Genomic DNA, 26,987 nt, shown 5'->3' with positions numbered 1-26,987 from the left:
TTTTCTTCAAATTCAATCAACTTTGACCCGTGATGATTATGATGATTAAGATAGGACTTACCTCCACATGGCAGCCCTGGTCCATAGCTGTGGGGATCATGGTGAAGTTAACATGCTCGACCTGCCTGACCCCTGACGTGTGGTCGGCCTGGATTAGCATCGGGGTCACGGAGCCGAGCTGGAATAGAAACAGACAGAAATCATTACCGTGACGACCCCAAAAATATATCTGCAATAGTGAATTAATGTAAAAAATGAATTTGAACAACTTTCTCACCTTGTAAGAGGCCATGGTTTTAATCTGAGTCACAACAGCCATGTGAACGTCATTACAGGGCAGCGCCAGCAGCCTGGAGGAACAGAAACAGCAAATATCACCATCCATCTCTTATCTTATATTTCCCTCCATGCACGAATAGAAGACCTCGACTCACCACACAATCTTGCAGTAGGCGTGTGTTGTGTCCGCTGGTTTGCTGCTCGTGATGATGCAGAGTCCCAAGAAGAGCGCGCAGGCCACCACCAGAGTCCTCGCAGCCATGATTCAAGTTGGTCTCTTCCTCAGGAGCTGGAAGTTCTCACAGGACTGAGCGGACACTGCTGCTTGTTGTCTTTTAAACAAACCTCTGCGCCGACAGGAAGAGCTTGAAGACCACTGGTTTGTCATGTGGACCCGTGGAAAAGAGATTTGCTTGACGCTGCAGGAATTTCACGGCATCTCTCATCTCCGACAGGGTCAGATTCCGTTTCGGTTCAGCTGAGGCGTCTGGGAGTTTTGTTTTTCTATTTTTTTACAGAGACTTTATCTCTTCAAACCTCTCATCTTTATAGACCACATATGGGTGGTGAGCAAACCAGAGCAAAACTTGTACTAAACTATTTGTCAGGCAGAGTTTATCATGTTTCTAAAGTTATCAGTCTTGTATCTTAATGAAAATAGATGTTTTTGACATTATTAAGTGTTCATAAGCTACAAAACAAGTTAATAAACTAAACGTTACTATGTAACTACATCAACATGCACTTGTACACAAACCCTTTCTGTGTCACTGTTACAAGTTCAGGTTTGATCAATGTTACAAGTGTCACAATGTTGATGTATTGAATACCTTGTTGACTAATGGTAAATTAAAGTCACACAAACATGCTGTACCTACACAAAAGTACAAGTAAACATATATTCTTTCAGTAAACAAACATATAGTTTTACTTTAATGGTTTATCTTTGTTAAATTTATGCCATGAAATGATAAATTTTTTTTTGATTTTGTGTAATTTTTACATCAGTTTTTAATGGTGGGACCATTGACCCATAGAGGAATCCATTGACGCCATCACTAGGATCATTTTACCGCCACCTTAGGGCAAGTTGTGCCAAAGGACCAACTTTTTTTAATGAGTCATTGTTCTGAAACCATAACAATTGGAGAACTTGTTTTAATTTCAATGGGTACACCACGACCTGAGGTATATTTAGTAGCTACTGACTTGCACGGACCCATGACCTGAACCAAATCTAATACCTTTGGGATGAGCCGTAACGCAGACCTTATCGCACAACATCGGGCTCAACTCACCCATGCTCTCGTGGGTGAAAGGGAACAAAACTTTGATTTCAACTGTTTTTTTGTTTTTTTTTGCAGACCCACTTTTGTAAGCCCCCTGAAATCTGTTAAGGGAGAAACATCAGGCGGGAGTTCCAGTAATAATTAGGAATCTTCAAACCCTCTGACCGAATAAAACTTGGATTAAAGCATCACGTTGATCACATTTTCCAGTCGGGGTAAGATCAGGACACACGTGTCTCTGCTTGAACGCTGCAAACCATCACAAATATACTGTAGACAAAGATGTGCACACTCTGAATCAATTAATTGAAATAAACAAAAGATACTCACAGTTACTCTGGACAGTGCAATCTGCTGACTATGGCACTTTATCTGATTGTTTGTGCACAACGTTTATTCATCTGCAGGCAGGACTTGTGTTGTGTTGGCCCGCCTGTTATACAAAGCACAGTTACAACACTTGATCCATTTATTCATATTTTCTTTGTACGGCACATCATCACAACACACAGGACATTGTGTCAATAAACTTCACAGAGTTAAGCGGAGACCTGAAAATATTATGGTTCACAGTTCAGACAAACAACACAGTGGGTGAGAAGATATCCCCCCCCCCCCCAACTCAGTTGAGCTGGAAGAAACACGAGGAGAAAAACGAGACACAGCCATGTTAGTGTTTTATTTAAGCACTAAGTACAGTAAAAGTCATGCTAATACATTTTATATTATAACATCATTATATCAGCCACAACGATAGCATGATGAAAATAAATAGAAGGACAGTTGAGGGAAAAAGTGAAACTCAAATATTTCCACCAACGTAAACTAACACAATCATTCATCCATAGACCCAGATCAGATTTATATAAAAGGAGAAATATTGTATATGGTGAAAGAGCTTGAACTTTCTGGTCTGTTTGTGTTTCCTCAGTTTAAAGATTAAAACTCAGCTCCTTCTCCACAGGCTACTGGTGAGAAGTGCTGGACTATGGAGCCAGAACAGTCTCAAAAGGATTAAATGCACACAGAAATGAATACATGCGCAAAAAAGATCCACAAATACATTTTCAATGCACACACAAATATGTTTCATTCCATATATAAGTAAAAAAAATTCACATGTAAAATATAAGATTCATAAACATATTTCCGATGCACACACAAATAGAAAAAAAATTCACAAATATATGCATGTAAAAGTATTTGCAATCTTCATCAAATACATATTTGGAGCTTGTTACATTCATATATAAACTGTTGGACCTGCATTTACAAAGTGCTTTTAATTTGTAAACCTCGCTGCATTTGTGTGTGAGACTTTTGAGACTTTTGAGACTCCCCTGACGCGACTCTGTTTCACGAATGCCAATCACGTGAGTGCCATTACACGACGTCATTAAAACGCCCGCAGGCAGCCTGGAGGTTTTTAGCCCGCCAGCCAATAGACATAGAATTAGTAGACGCTGATCCCCGGCTCCTCACACACAGTGAACGATGACAACAGAAAAGGGCTGTTGATGACGCGACAGTTTTGCTGAAATAAAGTGACACCCAGCGGGTCAAAGTGCTTATGTTATCGTGTCTTAACGCAGCGGTTCCCCGGTCTTGTTTCCAAACTGCGTTGCTAATTCAACAGCTGCAACAGCTTGAAGCTACACGGAGGCAGCTAGCTCCCACACACAATCAGAACGGACACCCGATACTAACTACTACCAAGTGTTTGCTTCTAACCTGACGGTGTTTGAGAAACAGTGTCATGAGAGCCGTGGGATTAAGTCAGCGGGTTTTGGCGCTGTTCCCACCGCAGTTAGCATGGTGGCTAGCCCGCTATCCCCGTTATCAAAGTTCGTTATAACCGTATGTGACCGTACACACATGAAGTGCTCTAACCAGCCACAGTCAGCCGGACAACGCCGCTGATTAGTGTGACAAGTGTGTTGAGCCAGCGGCGTTGTCCGGCTGATTGTGTGTGGAAGCTGGGGGGGAAGCTAGCTGCCTCCGTGTAGCTTCAACCTGTTGCAGCTGTTGAATTAGCAACGCATCAACTCACGTGATTGGCTGTACAGGAGTGAGACATCTGATTGGCTACAGACGATCCCCTCTTAGAAAAAATGCATTCGTGAAACAGAGACGCGTCAGGGGAGTCTCAAAAGTCTCAAAAGTCTCACACACAAATGCAGCGAGGTTTACAAATTAAAAGCACTTTGTAAATGCAGGTCCAACAGTTTATATATGAATGTAACAAGCTCCAAATATGTATTTGATGAAGATTGCAAATACTTTTACATGCATATATTTGTGAATTTTTTTTCTATTTGTGTGTGCATCGGAAATATGTTTACGAATCTTATATTTTACATGTGAATTTTTTTTACTTATATATGGAATGAAACATATTTGTGTGTGCATTGAAAATGTATTTGTGGATCTTTTTTGCGCATGTATTCATTTCTGTGTGCATTTAATCCTTTTGAGACTGTTCTGGCTCCATACTGGACTCACCTCCAGCTCCAGGTCTCATGTCGTCCTGATCCAGGATCTGTCAGGTGGAGCTGCTGCTGTGCGCATATATATCTATGGCTGTGCGACCCACTCCTCTCCACGGGGAGGCGCCATCTTGACTTTTTACTCTCAGGACACAATCTGATTGGCTGAACACAACCAGGTGGTGGGTGTGGTCACGGGTGTGGTTTGATGAGAGTGTGGGAATGAAACCTTTATTCTGAAAGAAAAAACACTTAACTATGGCAGATCATCACAATAAAGTGTTGCAATTGATGTATCACAAGATAAGGTATACAACATCTAAGGTCATATGCAATAATATTAATTATACAACATTTATATATAGAGTCTTACATAGAACAATATCTACAAGGTCTAACGTCTTAGCCGATACGGTGTCTACAATTGATAAGGTCTTACATGATATAATATAGAATGTCTTATACAATACTATACATTCAACCTATAAGGTCTTATATAGTACAATACAAAATACAGACAGTCTTAAACAATGCAATATCTACAACATATTAGGTGTTATGTAATACAACTTAAAATATATACGGTCATATATAGTACAAAATGTCCAATATGTAAGGTCTTAATTTAATACAATAAACAATGTGTAAGGTCTTATATCATATCATATATAGTAAAAAAAAGAACACAATATACATAAATAAAATGTGTGTATTTTTCAGATTGCATGTACTAACCAGGAGTAGCAACCGTAATTTTGTAGCATTTTCTAAAATAGAATGATAAAAAAAGGCCTCTTTTCTATTCTATTATATTCTGAAAGCCCCCCCCCCCCCCCCACAGTCGCCCCTGAGGGAAGAGCAGTACTACGTGTGTGTTTCTACTTTTCAGAACAGAAGAAGTTCTACTGTGAGAAAACTGATCTTTGTTTCAACTCCAACAGCAGAGTGTGTTCCTACCCTCTGTCGGCAGAGGGCGCCATTCCACAACTCTCCACCGATTTCCTCCTCCCCCGCTCCCCCAGGCCTCCACGAGTCAGAGTCGTTTACGTAGAGATGAACATTTGATGTAAATGAGGGGACCGTTGGGTCTCGATGGAGAAATGAGATTACGTTTTGCATATTCCTAAATTAACATGAGTTAAATAAAATAACAACAAACTAAGCAGTACAAAGAACAGGGGGCCTGTAAAGTAAATGTATTATGTGGCACCTTTTTGGATCAGGTGTTTTCCACAATAAAAGACAAAAATACAACCTAAAACACAGACACAATATAAAAGGGGTAAATCAGAGATAAAGTTAAATAAAAATAAACTAAAGTATGTGTAAACATGTGGGTTTTCAAATGTGGTCATAGACATTGAATCCACATTTAGCAATAATTAACCGAGCCCTTTCTGCTCCTAACAGCTAATAAAGACAAGGCAGATTAATTCAGCCTTTCACGTGAAATCAAACATTTTCCTTTAAATCATCTTGCCGACAAACGGGTGGCATGTGGTTTCGAAAGTATGAGTACGGGCGGCTGCTCGGTCATTTGCAGAGTTGGTCGGTGAAATGGTGACGTGTTCACAGGGCAGTTCACCGCCACAGCGACGCTGCTGTGGAGACCATCTGCTCTGCGTGAGGCACAGAAACAAGCCGAGCCACAGTCTGTCTCACAAACTCTGCATCATCCTCACATGTTCTCAAAGATTCACTGAAATCTGACATTGGCCAGATTTTAAACTCCTCTCAGAGATATGAAACACAGTCACTGGCAACTGAAGTGAAGACTGTGCGGGTCTGTAATTAGTTGTGGTTGTAGTGAGTAGATGATTTGAATCACAAGAAAAATATATTTGGTGCTACTTTCTAATGAGCCACTAGCTTTAGTATCTGTCAGTAAATAAATCACGGTGCTTCACTGATTTATCAGAAATCATTTATCATCGGCAGGTTGCGGTTGGTTTTCATCTTTTTCTCTTGTTAACGTCTTTATCAGGAAAACCTCTCCAGTTGAATCTGACCTTTGACCTTCTGTGCTACAGAGCATATTGACCTCAGTCATTAACAGATATTTTCACATTGACAACTCCACACCTGATGGATTATAACAATAATGTATCAATGACCTCGATGAGTGACTTACATTTGCTGTTGTCTTATTAAAGAGTCAGAAACTCAGTGAATGACCTCAGTGATTGAATGAGATCTATTTTACAGCTGCTATTTGTGCTCAGCTAATGAAGCCATCAGGACAGCTTTACGAAACCTTTCAAATGGGAGAGCTCTTAGAAAATAGTCCCCAGCATATATCCACTCGCTTGTATCTATATATATGAACGATTTCCTTGCATTTATGTATCTGTTTTTGCAAATTGATTGTATATGTTCACTGAAACAGAGATTTTAAATCGATAAAATGCACAGCAACGTTCTTGAAATGTGATATTTTGCTTGCAGAGGTTTGTGCAGACACTCCTATCATTCTTGTTGCCGGACACTCGTAGAAGACAGTCACAGATTATGTGATTGTGTAGCAGACGTTAAGCGTAAAGCACAATTGTTACAACCTACGAGGTTGAGCTTTATAGCAGTAATTCGCTGAAGAGAGTCTCACTACAACATTTATGCAAGACCTTAATTGACTGAAGTGAACAATTCATAGCAATAAAAAACATTGATTTATCATACATCTTTAAATGTAGCACCCAAACGATTGTTGTGTGTGTCTGTATGAGTGTGTGTGTGTTTGTGTGAGAGACCATTGGACTGAATTGTTCAATCACTGTCACCTTCGTGGCAGATGTACACGGCCGTCTCTGGGGTGCATTGCATTGTGGGCCGTCAACTGACAGCGTACATGCTCAACCTCTGAACCTGACATTTTTAATGAACTGGTACAAGCGTCCCCGCCCCATTCCGCCACCAAATATAGCCAACAGTTTTATTCGTGGATTTATTTGGCTTTCTTCAGAGGGTAAAACTAGACCCAGAGGAATTACACACACATTCATGAGGCAGAATCCGGAGATGGAGAAAAGAGAGAGGGAGCATTAGATAACGAAAGGAGACGGACAAGAGAGATGGAATAAAGAGGGAATCATGGATATAAATTAAGTTTGATAATATTGAAAATTTTGCAATAGAACAGAAGGAGTTTTGACTGTAAATTGGCAGGAATTGAATAGTTTTGTGGACGTATTCAGCTGGTTTGTGTACCCAGGAAACTCGGCTTAAGCCATGTTGAGACTTTGTGGTTCCAGTGTATGAAAGTATTATCCAGGATCGAAATGATAAAGCAGGACGGGGCTGTGGAGCATTTGTAAGATGCAGTGTGTGGTAGTAAGGGCTGGGGGGGGAATCACAGACGGGTGAACATCGTAACCTTCTATAATCCCAGTTTGCCAATTAACATCTGGGATTTGCAGGCGTTAAGAGAACAAATAATGGACACGAGTTGTGTGTGGGTTACTGGGACGCACACAAACCTCTCAGGGGCAGCAAACTGAACGATGTACAAATGGATTTTTATGGTGAACGATGACATACAAACTAGATATTGTAGCAGGAGCAGTTTCATGTTCAGCTTTAGCGTCCAGTGAATTAGGAAGGGGTGGGATAGTGTTTAAATACTTTCGAAATTTTTGAAACCTTGTTCAATGAAAAGCTAAAGACTTTACTGATTTGATTTGAGGTTAAATTTGCTTAGACAGTCCTTATAAAAACTGAAATCTAAAAATGTATGACTCGTGTCTTTTACATGTGATGATTTTAAGGCTTGTTTGATTTAACTGCGTCCTCGTGGAGCTCAGCCATCGGGACGAAAAGTTAATATGTAAAGGTTTAAAAAACTGTATCGTGTCGTATTATATTGTAACATATTGTATCTTATTGTATCAAGTCTTATGAAATCATATGAAATCGTATAGTATTGTGTCATATCATATTATAAAGATGATTGAGAAGCCTGCAGAATCCAAACAAAAGTCTGGTCAGAGATTTTAAAAGATGTCATAGATGGCTGTTTTCTTTTATTATTTCATTTGTATTATTCTTATTATTCTTAAACGTATTATTAAGTTTAAGTTTTAATTGTCAAATGTAAGGACGGGATGTCATTAGAGCAATGTAATAGAGAGAAGTAAAGCTCCATACCAAAAATATAATATGATTCTATATTTATATATGATCTTCAAAAAAACAGCAGTAATTATTATTATTTTCAGTTATCATCAGAATCAGTCTGGATATGAACTGCAGACTCACCTCCAGTCTGTAGGGGGCAGTCGTGTGCAGTCGGCAGGAAGGTCAGAGACGAGACGAAGAAGAAGATGAAGCCAGACTTCTAGCGGATCAGCTTTTTGCAGGTGACAGCTGCAGAAGAAGAGAAGATCACTGCGAACCACTGACTGTTAAACTGAAATAAGGTCAGTTCAGATTCTTCTCAGGTGCCCAGTGGATAAACCCCCCTCATGTTGCAGATCTGACTTTATCTTCTATCGTCGGATTGTAACGGGTTGTCTGTTGTGTCTGTTGTGTCTGTTGTGTGTGTTGATCTCAGTCGTTAGTTTGCGTCTGTGCTGCAGAAGTTGCACATATTTATTAAAATAAAGCAAAAAACAAGGAAGTGATCAGATGAATTGAGACTTTAGTTCGACACAGGTTCAAACCAGGACTTGGTGCAGTGAGGTCCAAAGGTCAGAGTGCAGCCCTGTGACGTCAGGCTGGTCAATGAGTTGTAAGAACTATGTTTAAAAACAAAGTCACACTCCTGTTGTTGAGCTGCTGACACTTTACCTCAGATCGGTTAAAATTACACAATATCCTGGAAATCATCTTCATTATTCTGGATTTTATTTAAATATAATTATTTAAATTCTACTTTAGCCCCTGACTTAAATCACCGACCTAAAGTGAAGTGTGTAAACTGGTTTGAAATTCAACTCACTTAAGTGATAACTTTATTTATAGATCCCTTTTCAACACAAAGAAAGTTCTGAGCAACAAAACAACACATGCTTTAAATAAATAAAATAAATATAGATGGTTAAAATCCAGTCATGATAGATCTACTCTCTCCTGCAATGCTCCTGTAACGAGCGGCTATTACAACCAAATACAAATTAACCTATTAAAGCTTTGACAGTAATGCATAGTGTACAGTGATATTTACCATATTATAAATTGTAACAGAGGTAGAGCAAAGTCATCTTGTTACCAATTTTGAAGTTCATATGAGCGACCTGCAGATAAGCCTGTGTTTAACCTGACTGAGACATCACCTGTGACTAACATGAACCCTCCATCTGCTAACTCCACAAACATTTGTCTGTGTCCTTGTGGAACACGGATCTCAACATCCGTTCATCTTATTGGCTTCACACATGTTGATTGTTAAAGGACCGAGATAGGGCAGTGTCAAATTTTTTTCAATATAATCAAAATTATTCTAGGTCCACAGATAATCTACAGTAGCGCTCGACAACTGGGTCAAAGCTCGGGTCAAAATCGCAAAATTTGATTATTTTAATGATTTCGAACATTCATACAATCACTTCCTCTTTAGCAAGTTGTCTTCAAAGTAAAAGCACAATGTTTTATGTTTTTTTTGTTGATTTATTGCTTTACACCGAGTGGAATTATCAAACTTTTGATTTTGAAAAGTTGTGGACTCGGTCTAATGATGGTGTCGATTGCGTAACAGACTTCTGAAATAGACGACCGGCAATGTGTTAAATAATAACACCAGTTCAGTAAATCATTCAAACTTATACATAAACCACTTGTGAACAATGATAATGCATATTCAGATTCATTTTATGCAAAACATTGACTATAAAATCTTCATTGCAGTTTAACCAGGTAGGATGAGCACAGAGTTTTTTAAGGTTTGTCCTGGAAAATGATTTCTCAAAGGAGAAGGAACACTGTGTTTGTCTGAGCTGTTACTGAATCAATGACCTGTGTCTCTTTCAGGCTGTGGTGGAACCCTGACCCCTGATCGGAGAACCATGTCTGAGCTGTCGGGGAAAGTCCAGTCTGTCCTGGGTCTGCTGGAACCGGACCAGCTGGGCCGCACCATGACCCACGAGCACCTGACCATGACCTTCGGGTGCTGCTACTTCCCTCCCCCCCCGGGCGACGAGGCGGTGGCGGAGAACCCGTTCCAGATGCAGCACATGCACTGGCTGAGGCAGAACCCCTACAGCTGCCACGAGAACCTGCTCCTGATGCAGGAGACCGGCGCCGTGCGGGACGAGCTGCTGGCGTACAGGAAGGCCGGCGGGGGCACCATAGTGGAGAACACCACCACGGGCATCGACCGGGACCTGCCCACCCTCCGGCAGCTGGCCAAAGACACCGGGGTGCACGTCATTGCGGGAGCGGGGTACTACGTTGACTGCACCCACTCTGAGGCCACGAGGGCAATGAGCGTGGAGAAGGTGTGGTTCAGTCTGAGAGAGAGAGAGTGTTACAGAGGACGGTTCGATTCCGCTCCCACCTACACACATGTTTAGCAAAATGACCATTGATTCACCAACATTGGAGAACAAATTATTTAAAGTGACTTTTTACTTTGATCCATGTCCCATCTACTCTTGTGGAGGAGGTGGAATTAATGACCTACACTGGAGCCATCCACCAGAGGGCGATCTAGATGAATTGGCTTCTCTTTTGGATTGCTGTCCAGCGTCCATTTTCTTAGTCTCTGTGCTCCCTTCATGTCCTTATAACATTTTATAGAGACAGAAGAGAGAAATCAGATAAGAAAGATTTTTAGAACCTGACCGATAAAGAATTCTTGGAGACGATTACATGAAGTGAAATGTTCCGATGTAGAAATATCGCCTTCTACCTTGGAGTTCAGAATCTCAGTGAAAAGCTCTAATATTTCACGTAAATCTGGGTTAGTTAATAGTTTACACGGACGACAAATGAGCTAGTAGCTAAATTCGGTAAAAAGCTTATTTTCTCTATATTTGGCATGATTCTAATTATTTTAACTATTTCTATATATGCTGCATATTTAATATCTGTAATAAGAAATACCGCTCTGACTGCGATATTGATAAGGCTCTAGTCATTTTATAACCTTTGTGAGGTGCTCGTCTAAAGATCAGCGTTTTCCTTCCTCATCTAACTCCTGATCTCCTGCACCTCAGCTCACGGACATCATCGTCGGGGAGGTGCTTCACGGCGCCGACGGGACGGACATCCGCTGCGGTGTGATCGGAGAGATCGGCACCGGCTGGCCAATCACCGAGAGCGAGAAGAAGGTGCTGATGGCCACGGCTCACGCTCAGGCTCAGCTCGGGTGCCCGGTCATCATTCATCCCGGCAGGAATCCCGCCGCCCCGGCCGAAGTCGTCCGGATTCTGCAGGAGGCCGGCGGTGACATCGGCAAAACTGTCATGTCTCACCTGGACAGGTAGGAAGTCCCCGAGAACAGGCAGTGCTGAGTCAGCAAACTGGAATAAATGTTTGATTGGATATTATTGGTGTCTTTGTGTCAGCGAAACAGGTGGAAATATCATTTGAAGTGCAAACACAGGATTTTTAACACTGAACTTTATTCTGGAATCCATTTCATAACCTGCTAATTTGCACTTTCTCCCCGTTTGTCTCATAACATATTGTCGAAGGAAATTTGACCGAGCACGTTGCAAAGAAATCAAACTAACTAATCTTTAACATTTTTCTTAGATCTGCTATTTCTGCTCTCTTCTCATGGTCGCTGCTCATTAAAGTTACAGAAGCTGCATTGAGCAGGAAACTTTTACCCTCATATAAGAAAATGCAAAAATACTTTTTATAAAGGATTTAGCTCTTTGACTTAATCCTCTTTCTGTTCTTTTCCCGCAGGACTATATTTGATGAGGGTGAACTGCTGGAGTTCGCTAAACTGGGGAGTTACCTGGAGTACGACCTGTTTGGAACGGAGATGCTGAACTACCCGTACGACCTGGAGCTGGACATGCCCAGCGACAGTCAGAGGGTGAAGACGTGAGTATTGTAATCTTGTGTTTTCAGGGAGATTATTACTGTGATTATATTATTAATATACATACATATATTTTACATCGGATCTCAGCCCTGTTCAGACCTGGTTTTAACATCTGTCTCGAAAGATCCGATCTCCAGTGGTCAGCGTTAAAGTGATAGTCTGACACCACAGGAGCAGTGTGGAGGCATTTTCTTGGATTTGGCTGCGACACTGTTTACCCCTGAACCTCCAGAAGTGTTTTGTGGAACTCAAACACTTCACCCACCACCTCCATCGGCCCAGTGGTGAATAGATGATGACTGAACTTTCCTTTTTGGATGAACCATGGCTTTAAATTTCGTCTGTTCACACCTGTTATTAAAATGTGTCTCCTGTGACAACTTGTGATCAGCTATCACTTCCCCCGCTCTCTGTGCAAATGCACACACACACACTTCAGTTGTGTTACAGAAGACTGTCTGAGTTTACAGATGCGTCCAATGTCACTGTCTTTGTGTTTGAGTGTGTCGGCGCGAGCGAGCAAGAGAGAGAAAGAGAGAATTTAAGAGAAGTGCCGATCATTATGAACTGATCCTTTTTGATATTGTGGCCACAAACAAATCAACATATGATGACTTGAAAGCATTAAAATACATTTCTCCACCTTCTAATGAGATCTCAGTGATCAGATCTCAGGACGCACTGAGGGGCCTTTAGATCTGAACTTAGTGAAGACCATCTCTGATCGTATCCCTCAGGATGGAAGTTAAAACCAGCTCTGAGCGAGGTCTTCAATACGTCTACAGTGAAAACACGACTGTGCCCTCGTCTCCTCCTTTTTATTCCACGTATCTCGTTGTCTTTTTGTCTTGTATTTGGAGCTAGAATCCACATCGTTAATATTTTATTCGGACTAAAATGCCAGTTTTGTGTTTCACTCCCTCTGGAGAGAAGAGTGTGTCCCAGTTTTTTTTAGTTGGGGGGGGGGGTTTCATAAAAGCTGTGAGACACTTATCTGCCACCTCAGCGGGGGGAGAAGGGTGTCAACGGGAGGGTAACACATGAGATACACGATCCCTGTGATATTCACATTCAGTCCAGATGTTTGTTGGCACTCTAAAAAAAAGACGGGTTTAACAATGCATGAAGGTTGATTGGCAATTCAACAACCGTGAATTCTTAAGCCTTAAATTGTCAGTGGTGGTTTTCGTTCAAGGCCCCCCCCCCCCCCGGTTATTCACCGGTGTCTTTGTGTCGCGCTCAGCTTGGCGTTCCTGGTGAAGGAGGGCTACGAGGACAAGATCCTGGTCGCCCACGACATCCACACCAAGAACCGCCTGACCAAGTACGGCGGCCACGGCTACTCTCACATCCTGAACAGCATTGTGCCGAAGATGCTGAGGAGGGGCATCTCGCAGCAGCAGGTGGACAAGATTCTCATCGGCAACCCCAAACGCTGGCTGACCTTCAAATGAAGCCCAAGTCAAAAGAAGAGACGCGAGACAGGAGTTTTCATGTAGCGATTATTTTATCTCCCGCTGATGGCCGAACACCCCAAAAAGCATATTAGCAACATAACTCAACAATAATCACAGTTCAAAGTGATTCCTAAATGTGACTTTGAGCCCAAACCAATAAATTCACAGTTCACATGTATTTAATGTTCACGTTTCCAAATTTCATAGCAAAGCAAAATGTTTCATCGCTTTGTAAAAGATAAGTAGAGGCTGTTGTTTCACTTTTTATAGACACGCTTTTTAAGTAGAACTTCATTTTATATTGTGATTATACATTGTGCACTTTCTAAGCAAATTGAATATCAGACAGTGCTTCTAATTAGCAGCGTTATGTTTTGGTCCCATCGATGCAGGTTTTTTTTTCTTTCTTTCTGCAGGAATGTGAATTCAGTCTAAGACACATTTTCTCTATTTTTCTGGAGGTGATGTCGACAGCGGTGCTCACACGCACGGTGCTAATTCATCTCTTGGTTTTCCGTGACGGCGCCGTAGCTGCTTTCTTTGTATTTGTTAGTGACATTTCTGCAAACACGCTTTACGGGAGGTAAATAATGAGCGCGTCGGTAATCAGTATGCTGCTCGGCTCTCGACACAATGTGCCTCGTGTTAGATGAGTTGTCCTGTCGCCCCTCAGTGGGTGTCTGGCTGTCTATGGGAGGCTGAGTGTCTGGCAGGCCCAGATGAAGGACATGTTCTCCTCTCACCTGGAAACAGGTGGCCTCGCAGGGTGACTTCGCCACATGATCAATGGCGTGATCGCAACAGCTGACTGTGCACGTATAGGAGAAAAAAAAACCCTGTTATAACTTTTGATTAATCTTCCGAGGGGGATTACAAAGTGAGCCGGAGGATTTCATTTTACAATACATTTAACATTGGGGCCGACAGTGTTATCTGGAGGGGTTTGACAATCCGCGGGCAGATCGATGAATGTTGTCGAGCTGGAGGAAACGTTTCTGTCCGAGCGACTGTCCACTTTTTTGTGATGGTGACTAACTACCAGACCCCCCCCCCCCCCCCCGCCCCAACCAGCTGTCACATCGAGACAGACAAGAAAAATGAGTGGCGCTGATTATTTTTGAGAACAGTGCTTCAATGTGAACATCAGAATGGCCCTTTACAGATTTCAACTTCTCCCAAGTGTGCCCGATGCTGCTTCAAGAGTTTCAAATGTTAAATCGTTATATTCATGCATCACTACAGCTTTAGACATTTTCACCCAAAATGCAACAACTATCACATATTTGTTTTTTGAAAGAATAAAGCACACACGTGGGACTAACAACGCTGAGAACAGAGTGGTGATTATGTGAGTATCATTTTAGCATCTACAATTCAATGCTAAAGAGGCCAATACATTGAGCTTTTAAACTACAGTCACTCAGTATGTGTTACCACGGCAGCTACAGTATGTTTGACATGTCAGCAAACTGAAGTTGTAAAGCGAGAGTTCATTCAAAGTGCGCAAATCAGTCTGACAAGGGAACATTTTCAACAATGTACAAATTAAGATTCACTCTCCCTATCCTGTGATTACACTGGGAGAGCGTCACTATTGCTAAGTACAGTCCTTTACTCTTTTTTTTATTTTCTCCGCATGCCTTCCTCCACTTCATCCTTGGGTCGTTTTGCAATATGGAAATGGTGAGCTCTGTCTCTAATAATCCAACCGACATTGAACCGAGACTGAGCAATGAAGCAAAAAGCTATGTGCAGAGTGGATGCCCTCCCACCGCGCGGCGTCTCCATGTTTCAATCAGCGTACAACATGAAGCCGGAGAACGTGCTGTACTTGTTGTTGTTGCCCCCGTGCGCCTTCCCGCCGTCCAGTTTAATGTAAATCTCGTCCCCGGGCTCCAGGTGCAGGACAACGCTGTTGCTGGCGTAGTCGTAGTTCTGGTCGGCGTCCTGGGCGATGGCGCTGGCTCTCACCTGGAAGACAAATGGGCCATGTGCTGTGATGAAACGTGTCTTTATTTTGAAGACTAACAGCTCAATTGTGGGAGGTCTGGGGACTGATGACAGATCTGTTCATTTCGTTTCAGTCCTCAAACAACTCTTTTCACACTGCACTCTTATGTAAAATGCTTTCTCTGTACAACCGTGCGTTAAAGTTGTGCGTAAAAATGCGGAAATTCTAAATTTGTGGAAACTGTTTGAAAATGTTATTATTATTATACAAAACTACATTTTAATTAATCTAAGTTTTTGTTGGACTACATAATTATACCATCAAGTGTCCTACCTGGTTGTTTTTACAGAGGTCAGCCCACATGCTGGTTCCATCCCCGCCTCGCATCAGCACATGGTAAACAAAGAAGTAAATCCCCGGTATTGAGCAGGTGAATTTTCCTGAAGATGGATCGTAGTGGTTCCCCAGGTTTGTGACAACGTCGTCGAATTTCAGCACTTCATATCCCTCATGCTGCTTCTTCAGTCCTGCGTAAAATGCTATCTTTGGCACTGTGTTGTAAGTGGCAGCACTGATGGCACCGTTGGGGCCATTTGCTCCGGGGTCTCCGGGTGGACCCGGCGGGCCCGGTACCCCTCTTTCCCCGGGCTGACCAGCAGGTCCCGGTGGTCCGGGCTCGCCGACCGGACCCCTGGGACCCATCCTCCCGGAGCGCCCCGGCTCTCCTTGAGGACCTTGGACGAACGTCGGAAGCGACTGGACCAGGCGGTTGTCTTTGATCGGGTTGGTCGTTTTGACCGTGGCCGTGGCTGCGGTCCCGTGGGAGTCGCACACCATTTGACATGATCCGAGCATCTCGTACCGGGCAGGGCTCCCGGCGGAGTTCACCACGACGGGGATCAGAACCACCAACACCAGCACCAGCGCGACGCCACAAACACCAGTTGCGATCATCTGCGCTCTGCGGAATCGCGGCGTTCTCCGGAGTCGGTGGTCTTCCAGCCTGCTTGCGGGCGGTATGTTTGCAGAGAGAAGAATCGGACTCGTTCTTGTGCTGCGCTGCAACTTCTGGAGACAAAATACTCCTTGAAATGTTGATGCGCAAAAGTAACCATCCACAATTTTTACGCGCTACAACATCCGTCCAACTGGTTCATCTCCACTCTGTCACCGCAAAGAAACACGACAGAAAAAAGACTTGCTGCGAGGAGCAAAACAAACAATCGGCTCGGAGGGATCGTGCAGCACAAAGTCAGCTGCACAAGTTTCTGCTCGCCTCGGTGCCACGGGAGAGAGTGGGCTCGAAATTAAGCGTTACCCGTTTCAGTGTTTGGGGAGAGAGGGGAGGGGTGGAGGTGATGGATGGGTTAGAAACCGTGCATTTCTTTAATCAAACGAGAGAAAGTGAGCCACATACCAACATCGATGCAACTTTCAAGCTTCCAAACGAAACTGTTATTGTATGTATGTGTTGGAGGAAGCGACATCTTCATTTGAACAGGGCTTTTAACGCTGTATATTACTTTTCCTAAGACCACATCCCCCAAAAGGTTATTAGCAGTTATCCAAACAGATCTTAAAGGTCTTGAGCATAATTAAGCCCATTAGGAGAAAAAGCTATACTCCTTTGGCACCTGGTCACACCTTAGTGGCTCCTTGTGTCCAATTTATCATTTGGAGAAAATCTATAGAGCCACTGAGAGGAAGGGGGGAGTCACTAGGAGCTGGCAGTGAAGGATGACTTCACACAGAGATGAGATGACTGAATGCTGAGGCATTTAGAGGGAAATAGGATGAGACCACTTAATTACCTGAGGGAATCTACCATCATTAGCTGTAGGTTACAAAAATATATCAATTGTGGGTTGTAATATTGTAATAAGTGGATTGAATAAATATTAATTGATTTGTTGGAACAATCCAAAGAGTCCGTATTGATTTTTTTTAAATTTAAAGCAAATGTCTTGTTCAGATAAAACCCACGGTGGCTTGAGCGATGAAAGGCTAATTGGCGGGGAGGAGGGCAGATGATGATATGCTCATGAATGCAGAGGCTGTCACTCTGTGTCGATGGCACAGGTGGAGAGATAGATGAACAGGAAGGAAAAACACGGATGGTCTTGTTTTGTTTGGGAGGAGGACAAGAGGAGGGGGGGGGGCTGATTGCAGAGTGAATGAGATGCTATGGAGGTTCAAATGGAACGAGGCGTTTTGTTGAATCATGCAGGACTAAAAAAAGTTCCAGACAGAACTGGTGGAACAGTTGAAAAGATTTAGTTAAAAGGACTTTAATTATAACAAAAGAAGTATAATTTGACAACAAATATTAAGGATTTCTATTCTATCACAAGTGTTTTGTTGTGTACTACACTGAGCATTTATGTGACCGTCGTTGTCCCGACTTTGTGTTCACGTGCTTCGCAATCTTGGAAAAACGTGAATATTAACCTAAATGTGTTGAGTGAGCTACACAACACCTTGACACATCTTTCGTTTACATATAAGAGCAAAGGAAAATAAACAGATGTGAAGGCAAATAAATAATTAAAGACTTGAATCAGAAGCGTGTGTATTGGCTCAAAAGTCTGCTGTTAGGTGCTTGTTAGAGACGTTCACAGTTTGCAGGTAATCAAACGTGCAACATTTGATGAGTTGACATAAGAAGCTGCTATTTCAAGCTGGTTATAAAGAAAGTGTGGGGATTGGTTTATAACTGAAGACGTCAGCAACGTCGTCCACCTTCCAAGATTAGTTTCCAAGTAGGGAACTAGTTTTTCACATCATTCCAATACAGATAAGACTAAAAATTAAGATGGACGCAATGACAGCTCCCGAAAAGTGAAGCCTAAGCATCTTGATCGCCCCCTGGTGGCTGGCTGCAGTATAGGTCAATAGTCCCTCCTCCACGTTAACATGTTATATGGGCCAAGCTAAGAGTCAAAGAACACGTCAAATACATTTGTCTTAAACATGGTTTCTCCCATTTTAGGTTCTCACTGATGTTTGCTTAAGTCTAATTTCCCTTTTTTTTTTGGTACTCTGGCTTTAAAATGGCAGCGTTCTTCTCCAGAATATTTAATCTTAAAGGTTCGGTGTGTAGAATTTAGTGACATCTAGTGGTGAAGTTGCACGTTGCAGTTGAATACCCCTCCACTTACCCTCCCCATCCAAACATGAGAGAGAACCTGTGGAAGCCTTCAGATGGCGGCCTCCGTAGAGAGGACCCGCTTACGATGTAAATATAAAGTATTTAAACATAGAGGGGACATTCTCCTTTAGATGAAAACACATTTCTGAAAACATCACTAGGTTTTTTTTGTATTCAATTTCGGCCAATAGAACCATTTCACCTAAATCCTACACACTGAACCTTTAATAAACATTCAAATCAACCGTTTCATAGCCACAAATCTGTGTTAATTGATTTTATCTGGCTTATCACAAAGTTTAGTTATATTTGATCATTAATTAACATTTTAATCAATAAATCCCATTCGAACAAGACACATATTAATTAGCAGGGCATAAAGAGAGAAACCTAACATTTCAAACGTTCATCATACAGCTGTATCATAATGTGTTTTCCTTCATGTCACTGACCGAACGGCTCATCACACGAGGATATAAGCAAGACAAATAATGATATACACACGTTCCTACAAATGATCAAGGTTAAGACGTCTGTTTCATCATCAGCTGTCAAGTTGGTGGAAATGACACATTCTCCAAAGAATCAATGGACGGAGCTCAGATTTGATTTGATCTTTTTATTTATTTTATTGATTTGTCGTACGGAGGCTGGAGGGGCAGAGACACCTCTATAAATCTTAATGGGGATTCAATGTACAAGCCAATTGTCCAACAAGGGAGGGGAAGGTTAAGACGTGTACATTCGATGGAAAACAGACAGACTCAAACCTGAGGACGGATATTTGTAACATTACCGGGGCACCATTAAGCTACCGAGCCTGATCAAGGACAGAACGTCTCTGTGACGCGTTAGCAGGGCGCAGTCTATTCATGTTTCGAGCAATTTACAGGTCGGAGTGTGATTATATTTAAGTGTGTGTACTGTTATGGCACTGTGACCGAGATTTTCTCTTTCTTCTTCAAGCCCCTGAGTTTCCCAGGAGACAGAGACAAGAAATGATTACATTTTTTGAATGAAGACTATTCAGTGTCTTTGTCTGAGATGCCTCTTTGAATAGAATCCAGATGAGAGAGAGGCAGACGCGATGCCTGCGTTTACCAGGAAATTTAGGACCAATCATCCGTGTGACGCAAACAAACAAAGCGTCAAGCAGTGTCAGGGATCGTTGTCTCTTGTTCCCTATTTAGCTTTTGTCTTTGTTATTGTTGGGGAAAGGAGGAGTTAAATAACATCCTATGACCTTTCATCGGCCCTAATTGGTAAAGTGATCGGACAGCTCTATGAAGCCTTTTAGAATCTTTCAGCTCGTTGATCTGGTTTTGTCTCTTGGCGTTTCTGAAGATAATCGTCTGCTGAAGCCTGTTGGCTGCTCTAGAAACTCACTGTACGTTACCAAACAGCAGGCAGAAGCAGTTTTCAGACACAACCTCACAAAGGACACTTTCATAGATGAAGAACGCAGCTAGACATTGTCCATCTAAGACACACGGAAACAACAACAGGAAAAATATCCTGAACATCCTGGCGAGCGGGGGTGTCCTGGTAGAAAACGCAGGAGGCATCAATTCCTGTATCAATCGTTAGTGGCATGGGACCTCATCAACGAAAGCTTTCAAATCTCGTTTATACCTGACATCTTAATTAGTGTCTTTTTGTGTGTAAGGCTCCGCTTTTTCATCCTCATATATCTATATTCTTTTGGTTGTTTTTTTTTTGGTTGTGTGTCTGTTGTGTGTCATCAACTCACCCACACGCACGCTGTGAATTTCCCTGACATTTTACTTGGGGACTGGTAACATGTTCGGAGCCACCGGTTCAGGCATCTGCGTTCTCGCGTGCAGCCCCTCCGAGAAAATGTCTGGGGGATTTCTGAATCACAGGATTTCAGAAATATTGTAAATTATTTTTATAAGTTCCCCTAAAGACAGAAAACACTTTTTCATTCTTATCGATTTATTTTCCTCTTGGTACTTTTATCTTTTACACGTATCTTTGTTACAGCCGAAGTACATGATCTTTTGGAAGAAGAACACGTTTTCTGTGGGATGGGTGCAAAGTGAGAAATAGAATAGTATATAATAGAATAGTATGTAGAGACACACACACACTCACACACACTCACACACACAGAGGGACATACTGTGGTGCTATGAGTCAGTGAACACTTGTTAGCGGTCAGGCTCTTTCCCTCCAGTTGGCACGAGCCTCTGGTGACTCAGGGGAACTCGTCGACCAGGAGACGGACTGAGCAGCGGTGTCAAACTCCACCGAGAAGCCGCGGGGAGGAGAAACACAAGTTGTGTTAGAGAGATCGTCCACGGTATCAGAGAGCACACATTTTCATATTTCTGTTAAGAAGAGAACTCCCCCTCCCCCACCGCCCTCCATCTTGTGCGTGTCCAAAGTGGACGGTCATCGCCCTCTCCCATCAGCACAAGATGTGAGTTACTCAGCTCACCTCCTCGGCCCCTGCTGAAGGATTCCTCTGGTGGTGTGAGGAGCTCTGACAGGTTGTTTTCAGTCTCGACTTCGGGAGTTCATTTACAGCCAGTCAGGCAGCAGTCCGGGGGGAGCCTGATGGTTTCTGACACCCGGACAAGCAGATGTTCAGAGGACATGAATAAAACATTGCGGCCCATCTGACCACAGAGCGCGAGGCTTTCCGGAGTGTCTAATGAAATATGAGGCGTGATTTCAATTCACGGCCCCCCCCCCCTCAAAAAAATCCCCCCCTTTTGTCAGTGCGGGGGTGATGCCGCATGAAATATGGATGACACGTGCGCGGCCTGACCTGGGTGGCTGAGCAGGGTTCAATCACGGTTATGACAATCAAAGTGGAGACAGGTTTGTCAAACAGATCTGCGCGGTGAATGGGAAGCGGAGGGAATGGAGCCCTCATTACCGGGCGCGGATATAAACAGAAAAATAGTACGTGACCGCCGACAACCCGGGCGCGTGTGTGTGTGTGTGTTTGAGCGGATACAACATCAGCGAGGATAGGATGCAAGTGCTTTAAAAAAAAAAAAGTATTTCACTGTGGCTGAGGGGTAGAGTGGTCGTTCTCCAATCTGAAAGTCGGCAGTTCGATCCCCAGTCTGACCCATCTGCATGCCAAAGTGTCCTTGGGCAAGATGCTGAACCCTGAATGCCGCCCAATAGAATAACAAAGTGGTCATCAAGAAAAGCGATTTATAAATACAAAGCCATTTACTGTTAATTTCTTCTTCTTCTTCTTCTTCTTCTTCATTCCACGCAGAACAGTCAGTAACTGGTTGGTTACCACATCACCCACTCAAAGCTGGTCCTGCACTGTATTTAAGATGGAGGAGGCAATCACAATCCCCCCCTCACCGTACATTTTAAAATACAAACAATTCTGTTTTCTGCGTTTTAGTCCAATTATGTTTAATTCCCATCATTTCTTGTGCAGCAACGTTTATTTCTCTGTTGGAAGATGCTTGAAGTATTTCCTCAGACAAAAGTCAGTTTATTTATGACTCAGTTAAAGTTTCCGCCAAAGCTTTCACGCTGTTTTCCCAGACTTGGAATAAGAGGCCAATCAGGTAACACGTCAAGATGTGACGCGAGTTTCAGCCTCTCGACCAAATAACTACTGGTCTGGAGCTATAACAGGTCGGAAGAAAGGACTTGAGATGCACTTGTTGCCGACGTCTGTCAGACTGAAAAACGTCAGTGGTGAGTTTAGTTTAACTTGAACCACTGTGGCAAAAAAAAAGGAAGGAAGTTGAATAAGTCAAACCATCTCACATGGTCCAACATGCACCTTCAACGTGACCAAAAGAGGAGGCATGTGGTCAAGGTTCCAGCCTGTGCATTGGCCTCGTTGGGTCATACAACAGTGAACCCCAAATAATCCCGCCAGAGACATGTGACCCCCACTATCCCAAAGGGTTTTTATTTGAGCTGGTTCACGAATATTCCCATTGGTCCACGTTGCTGTGGTTCTGTAAACTGACCTGCTGCAACTGATGCTGTGGCTCCTCATCACCTCTGCAGTCAAATGGAGACAAAGGAAATCCGACGGTTGACGACTATTTGCATTTTAAATCAAAATGGTATTTTTCTGCTTTTGGAACAATTACACCTGAATTAAGATACTGACTATTGTATTTGAATGCTCGAAATCCCCTTGTCACCCTCCAGGGGGTCGCGACCCCTACTCCGGGAACAACCTCGACAAATGATCTCATTCTTGATGATGGGAGGGGTCAGAGTAAAGATAATGTGAGCTCCCATCACTCAAACACCATCGGGGGCAATCGATGCTGATGGCTCTTCCCACCTTACTCCCCACGCTTTAACCCGTAGCGGGTCCATAGAGGTGGAAGGTTTACGGTCACCAGCCTCATTCTCGGACAAGCTCCGCTGTCTGCCACGGATCCGACGTGCGGGGACATCACAGCAGACGACTGCCGAGGCTGGATAAGCCCAAAAGATTCTGTCTGTGCTGGTCTTCTGGGAAAATATCCATTAAGGTGTAGAGAGACGGCCCTTTAAATCCCCACACCGAGCTGCGTGTGCAGTTCTGCCTCAGGGGTTTTTCCTTTATTTACATTTCTAATTTAGCATTTTTCTTTCCCTTTGTTAAACTCACTGCTGTATGAAACCGTCTGGTCTTTTTCTCCTCAATGTATCACAATGACATGTTCTGTCAACAGAGTGAGGTTCAAACATCCTTAATCTCCCACACACACTAATGGGCATGTTCAATTGCTGTCATCAGAAACTTTGTCATTGTTCATATCGGATAATTGTGTTTTATTTTGTTGGTAATCAATGAGACACAAACTCTCATGTTCACTTCGGCATTAATATTTACATTTGAGAGACCAACTAAGGATTTTTAACAAGTTATGGGATTTTGCATGTGATCCACTGTGTGGTGCTGTTTGTATGAATGGTTTTGAGAAATGCTTTTTACTGGGTGAAATAAATGCGACTGAAAACGACTGAGACCCATTTCTCACGTGCTGCACTTAAATACAACCGAGTAGAGATACTTGTTTATTTCTATAATTGCACTTTTTCACTACTCTACTCCATTTATTTGACAATTATAGCAGTACTGATGGTTTGACATATAAAACATATTTAAATGTATTTATTAATCAGAAATAATAATAATATATAACAAGGGTTGATTCAGCTAAATGAGTAGTTTAATAAAAAAAGATATAAAGGAGTTTCCACATTCACTTGTTAGATTTGTCATGGTCATATCACTATTTTATGTTGTGAAGGGTATTACCGTTCCACTGCTGGGCCAGGGAGGAATCTGGGGATTTCCGTGGCTGAAAAACAAAATGCATTAAAGGGGTGTAAATAAAATTGTTACATAAATAAAATTATATGTATCTTTTCTAAGTATATGTATAAATGAAACTAGGAAATGCGTTTTTCCGTAAAGCCTTGTCGGCATTTACCTGTAGGCCTGTGTGTGACTGTCTCCGGAGAAATTCCTGGCCCTTCAGTCCAGGAGCGTTTTGATTGCTCGCAATAAAACTGGAATACAGGATTACAACAAAGGATTATAACAAAACCAAATCCCCCGTGCAAAAACAACAACAGAAGAAAAAAAATAAGTAGATTGATTTTCATCGAGATGTCAATCGATGCACTGTTTCGCTGATGGCATCAGAGGGCGGAGTGTCACATTTTCTGCCGATGAGATTGAGCGGCAGCGAGGGGCTTAGTGGCAAATACAATCGAGGAGTGTAAACATACAGAGGGCCACAAGAGGCCGATCAATGCCTCCAGTCTGGGATTGATTAATTACCCCAAGAAAGAGACTGAGGTGTGAGGGCACCAGAGAAACCTGATCAGAACAAGATTTATCACCCAATCTCTGTATCATCACACCCCCCCCTCCCCTCCCCTTCTCACTGTTTTCTCTTCTTGTACTTTTTTCCCCCCCGAATCTGCCCTTCTCCATTTACTAACGTGAGTGTGTCATTTTAAATGTGAACGCCTTTCGAGCAAGTTGAAGTGGTAACATAAATAGAGAAATAACAAGGTTAAAGTATAACCTCAAGCTCCATTTTCAAAGAGTTAATACTGCAGGAAAAACGGTTCGACCCCATTGAACGATTTTCTTTTTCTGAATCAGCAAAGGGCCTGACAATAAACTTACAACAGACAATAAACCTTTTATTATATGTTCAAGTGAGTTATGTTGTTGTATAATATTCCTCTATAATCACTAGATGAGTAACAAATAATAGTTTCCGATTGGATTAATCAAATAAATAACAGATAGACAATATGTACACAATGTGCCCACACGTTTTATCGTATTAAAGGAATAACTTGACACTTTTAGAGATTTTCTTATTTCATTTCTAAAAGACATTACAAGGTAAATGGATTTCTTATCTTTAGTCAAAGCCGGTCGGTCTTTGTGCTAAGCTAAGTTAGCAGCCCTTACATGGGACAGACATAGGAGAATGGTATTAAAGATGTAATTCAACATTTAAATGTGTAAAAATGACTGGAGCTGTGTTATACATTTTGTTGAGTTGTGTGCTCAGCTTTTTCCTGCTGTTTTAAATGTTTATCCTAACCTAAGCCAAATGCTTCCGGCCGTAGGCTGTAGCTTTACATTTATCAGAAAGACATGAGACAAGTTTTTCTTTTTCTTTTTCAAACATAGAAAATAACTTCACTCTACTTTACAAATCAGGCTCACATTCAGAAGCAACCGAACTCGGATTCACAATTGCACAACTACACGCAAATCATTGTGTTCAACACGGTGATTACAACAACAGAGTTCAGCACAATGTTGAGCAGGAGCCACCTCTCGCACCTAGAGGGAAACAATACGGTGGCTGATTGGAGCTACTGAGGATTCATCTGACTCAACGCATCAGTTCTGTGTGCAGCACATTTTAAATGCAGCATGATGATAGCACGCAGGACAAAGACAGAAATAGAGTTTTGTGTATCTAACTTTAAAAAAAAATAAAGATTGTTGCCTCGCAGAAATAACATTTTACATGGTTTCCCTGTGTCTGCTGGCTTTTTTCTGGGCTCCACCAGAGATTAATTGAATGTGAGGGTTGAACGTCTGTTTTTGTCTGTTTCTATCGGCTCTGTGATGGACTGATGAACTGTCCAGTGTGAACCTACCTACCTGATTTAGAATTGCCCTCCAGGGACAAATTAAATTGCTTTGAATTTGTACTTTGCCTCCTGTCAGATGGAATTGGCGCCAACCCCCCCACCAGCTCCAAATGATAAACGGTAAAGATAATAGATGGAGAAAAAAAATCCCCCCCTGCTGTGCTACCAACTGTAACACATCTGGATTCTATCGCTTAAGTTCCATTTGATTTTCAGTTTGTTAAATTGTAAAGACACTTTTGGCCAGTAACATGTGGAAAACATTGCTAAAGCCGACAGACTTTATATCTTTGTTAATTCTGCTCCGATCAATGTAACATTAAGTCAGATGACAAGGTCACGTGTTAATAAACAGGGTTGTTGAAGTTAATTTTGATTTGCAGAAATGGCAGGCCCTGAAAACCGACAGCAAACAACGAATCCAAAACAAAATAACGAAGGTGCCAACTCGCTGGTGAAGCATATAGCCACTAGGGAGCCAGAGCTTCCCTCAGGTGTTGGTGGAGACCAAAAGTAGAGCTAAAAGGAGAGATGAAATTGGATTTGACTCAATTTTACAGAGTAATTATCGATCACGATTGTAATTAACTTTTGTTTTGTGTCAATCACTTGATTGTGTTGATTTTGGGTATCACTTTTAATCCTAAATACCTTTTTGACATTGTTTGGTGAAAATAACCAAGTAAGAGTTCATATTTCAAATTCCATTGACGTGACATTTGTGGAATCACCCTTCATTTCCAGGCTCAAGTTACAAGACTTGAAGCAGCTAAAACCGAGCACCCACACAGAATATCAAACACAATATGATTGTCAGTTCACAACTGCCAGTCTCAGTAACATGCCCCAGTCCATCATACCAATCTCCCGATATGAGACTGTACACACAGCGAATGAAGACTGGTCATTGTCACAACCAAGAGAGCCACACGACAGCGCTGATGTGTGATGCATGACTGTCTCCCTGACGCCCTACATCCTCGCCCGAACTAATGATGACCTTTGATTCCCAAAAGATGTCAGGAGATGAGGGAAAAAAATGCAAACGCACCCAATTAAATTAGGGTGCAGAGGACTGGAACGTGTGTGAGCACGTCATGCTGCTGGAGTGAATGGTGAGGGGTTCCAGGAAAGACAAAGCTCAGTGTAATTAGGATTCAGGAGGCCCCTTTGTCAAAGATAATTAAAGCTGACAGCTACTGTGGAGTGGAGAGGAAGAGCAGAAAACCCCTTCAAACTAC

At 42.4% G+C, this 26,987-nt stretch overlaps 2 protein-coding genes and 1 long non-coding RNA gene across 4 annotated transcripts; 1 reads left to right on the top strand and 2 right to left on the bottom strand.

The window, feature by feature from the left end:
- Positions 1-457: 457 nt before the first annotated feature.
- Positions 458-4,133, bottom strand: LOC128455287 (uncharacterized). The gene is made up of 3 exons (XR_008341694.1): positions 4,071-4,133; positions 1,899-2,001; positions 458-655 (listed from the first exon to the last, which is right to left on the bottom strand). It is a non-coding gene; the product is annotated as an uncharacterized LOC128455287 (long non-coding RNA).
- A 4,201-nt stretch (positions 4,134-8,334) lies between these two features.
- Positions 8,335-14,825, top strand: pter (phosphotriesterase related). Its single transcript, XM_053438977.1, has 5 exons — positions 8,335-8,466; positions 10,016-10,482; positions 11,203-11,468; positions 11,903-12,043; positions 13,288-14,825. Exons 2-5 carry the CDS (start codon positions 10,051-10,053, stop codon positions 13,496-13,498), a joined length of 1,050 nt encoding a protein of 349 aa, XP_053294952.1. The 5' UTR covers positions 8,335-8,466; positions 10,016-10,050; the 3' UTR covers positions 13,499-14,825.
- Positions 14,800-20,955, bottom strand: c1ql3b (complement component 1, q subcomponent-like 3b). Of its 2 annotated transcripts, XM_053438979.1 has the most exons (3): positions 20,744-20,955; positions 15,786-20,641; positions 14,800-15,472 (listed from the first exon to the last, which is right to left on the bottom strand). In XM_053438979.1, the coding sequence occupies exons 2-3, from the start codon at positions 16,404-16,406 to the stop codon at positions 15,293-15,295; spliced, it is 801 nt and encodes a 266-aa protein (XP_053294954.1). In that variant the 5' UTR covers positions 16,407-20,641; positions 20,744-20,955; the 3' UTR covers positions 14,800-15,292. The 2 variants fall into 2 exon arrangements, with proteins under 2 accessions (XP_053294954.1, XP_053294953.1); XM_053438978.1 differs by having other exon boundaries at positions 15,786-20,955.
- Between the last annotated feature and the right edge of the window lie 6,032 nt (positions 20,956-26,987).

This window comes from Pleuronectes platessa, chromosome 13 (genome assembly GCF_947347685.1).
Source record: "Pleuronectes platessa chromosome 13, fPlePla1.1, whole genome shotgun sequence".
Taxonomy (NCBI): domain Eukaryota; kingdom Metazoa; phylum Chordata; class Actinopteri; order Pleuronectiformes; family Pleuronectidae; genus Pleuronectes; species Pleuronectes platessa.
Note: the sequence above shows the minus strand (reverse complement) of the source record. Positions and strands in the feature narration are given on the sequence as shown.

Bases quoted from the DNA above. Each gene is read 5' to 3' on its own strand.
- pter (XM_053438977.1), top strand. From the start codon at position 10,051: ATGTCTGAGCTGTCGGGGAAAGTCCAGTCTGTCCTGGGTCTGCTGGAA. The intron at 10,483-11,202 runs GTGTGGTTCAGT...CCTGCACCTCAG, and splicing joins GGGCAATGAGCGTGGAGAAG to CTCACGGACATCATCGTCGG. The intron at 12,044-13,287 runs GTGAGTATTGTA...TGTCGCGCTCAG, and splicing joins GACAGTCAGAGGGTGAAGAC to CTTGGCGTTCCTGGTGAAGG.
- c1ql3b (XM_053438978.1), bottom strand. From the start codon at position 16,406: ATGATCGCAACTGGTGTTTGTGGCGTCGCGCTGGTGCTGGTGTTGGTG. The intron at 15,473-15,785 runs GTAGGACACTTG...TTTGTCTTCCAG, and splicing joins ACCTCTGTAAAAACAACCAG to GTGAGAGCCAGCGCCATCGC.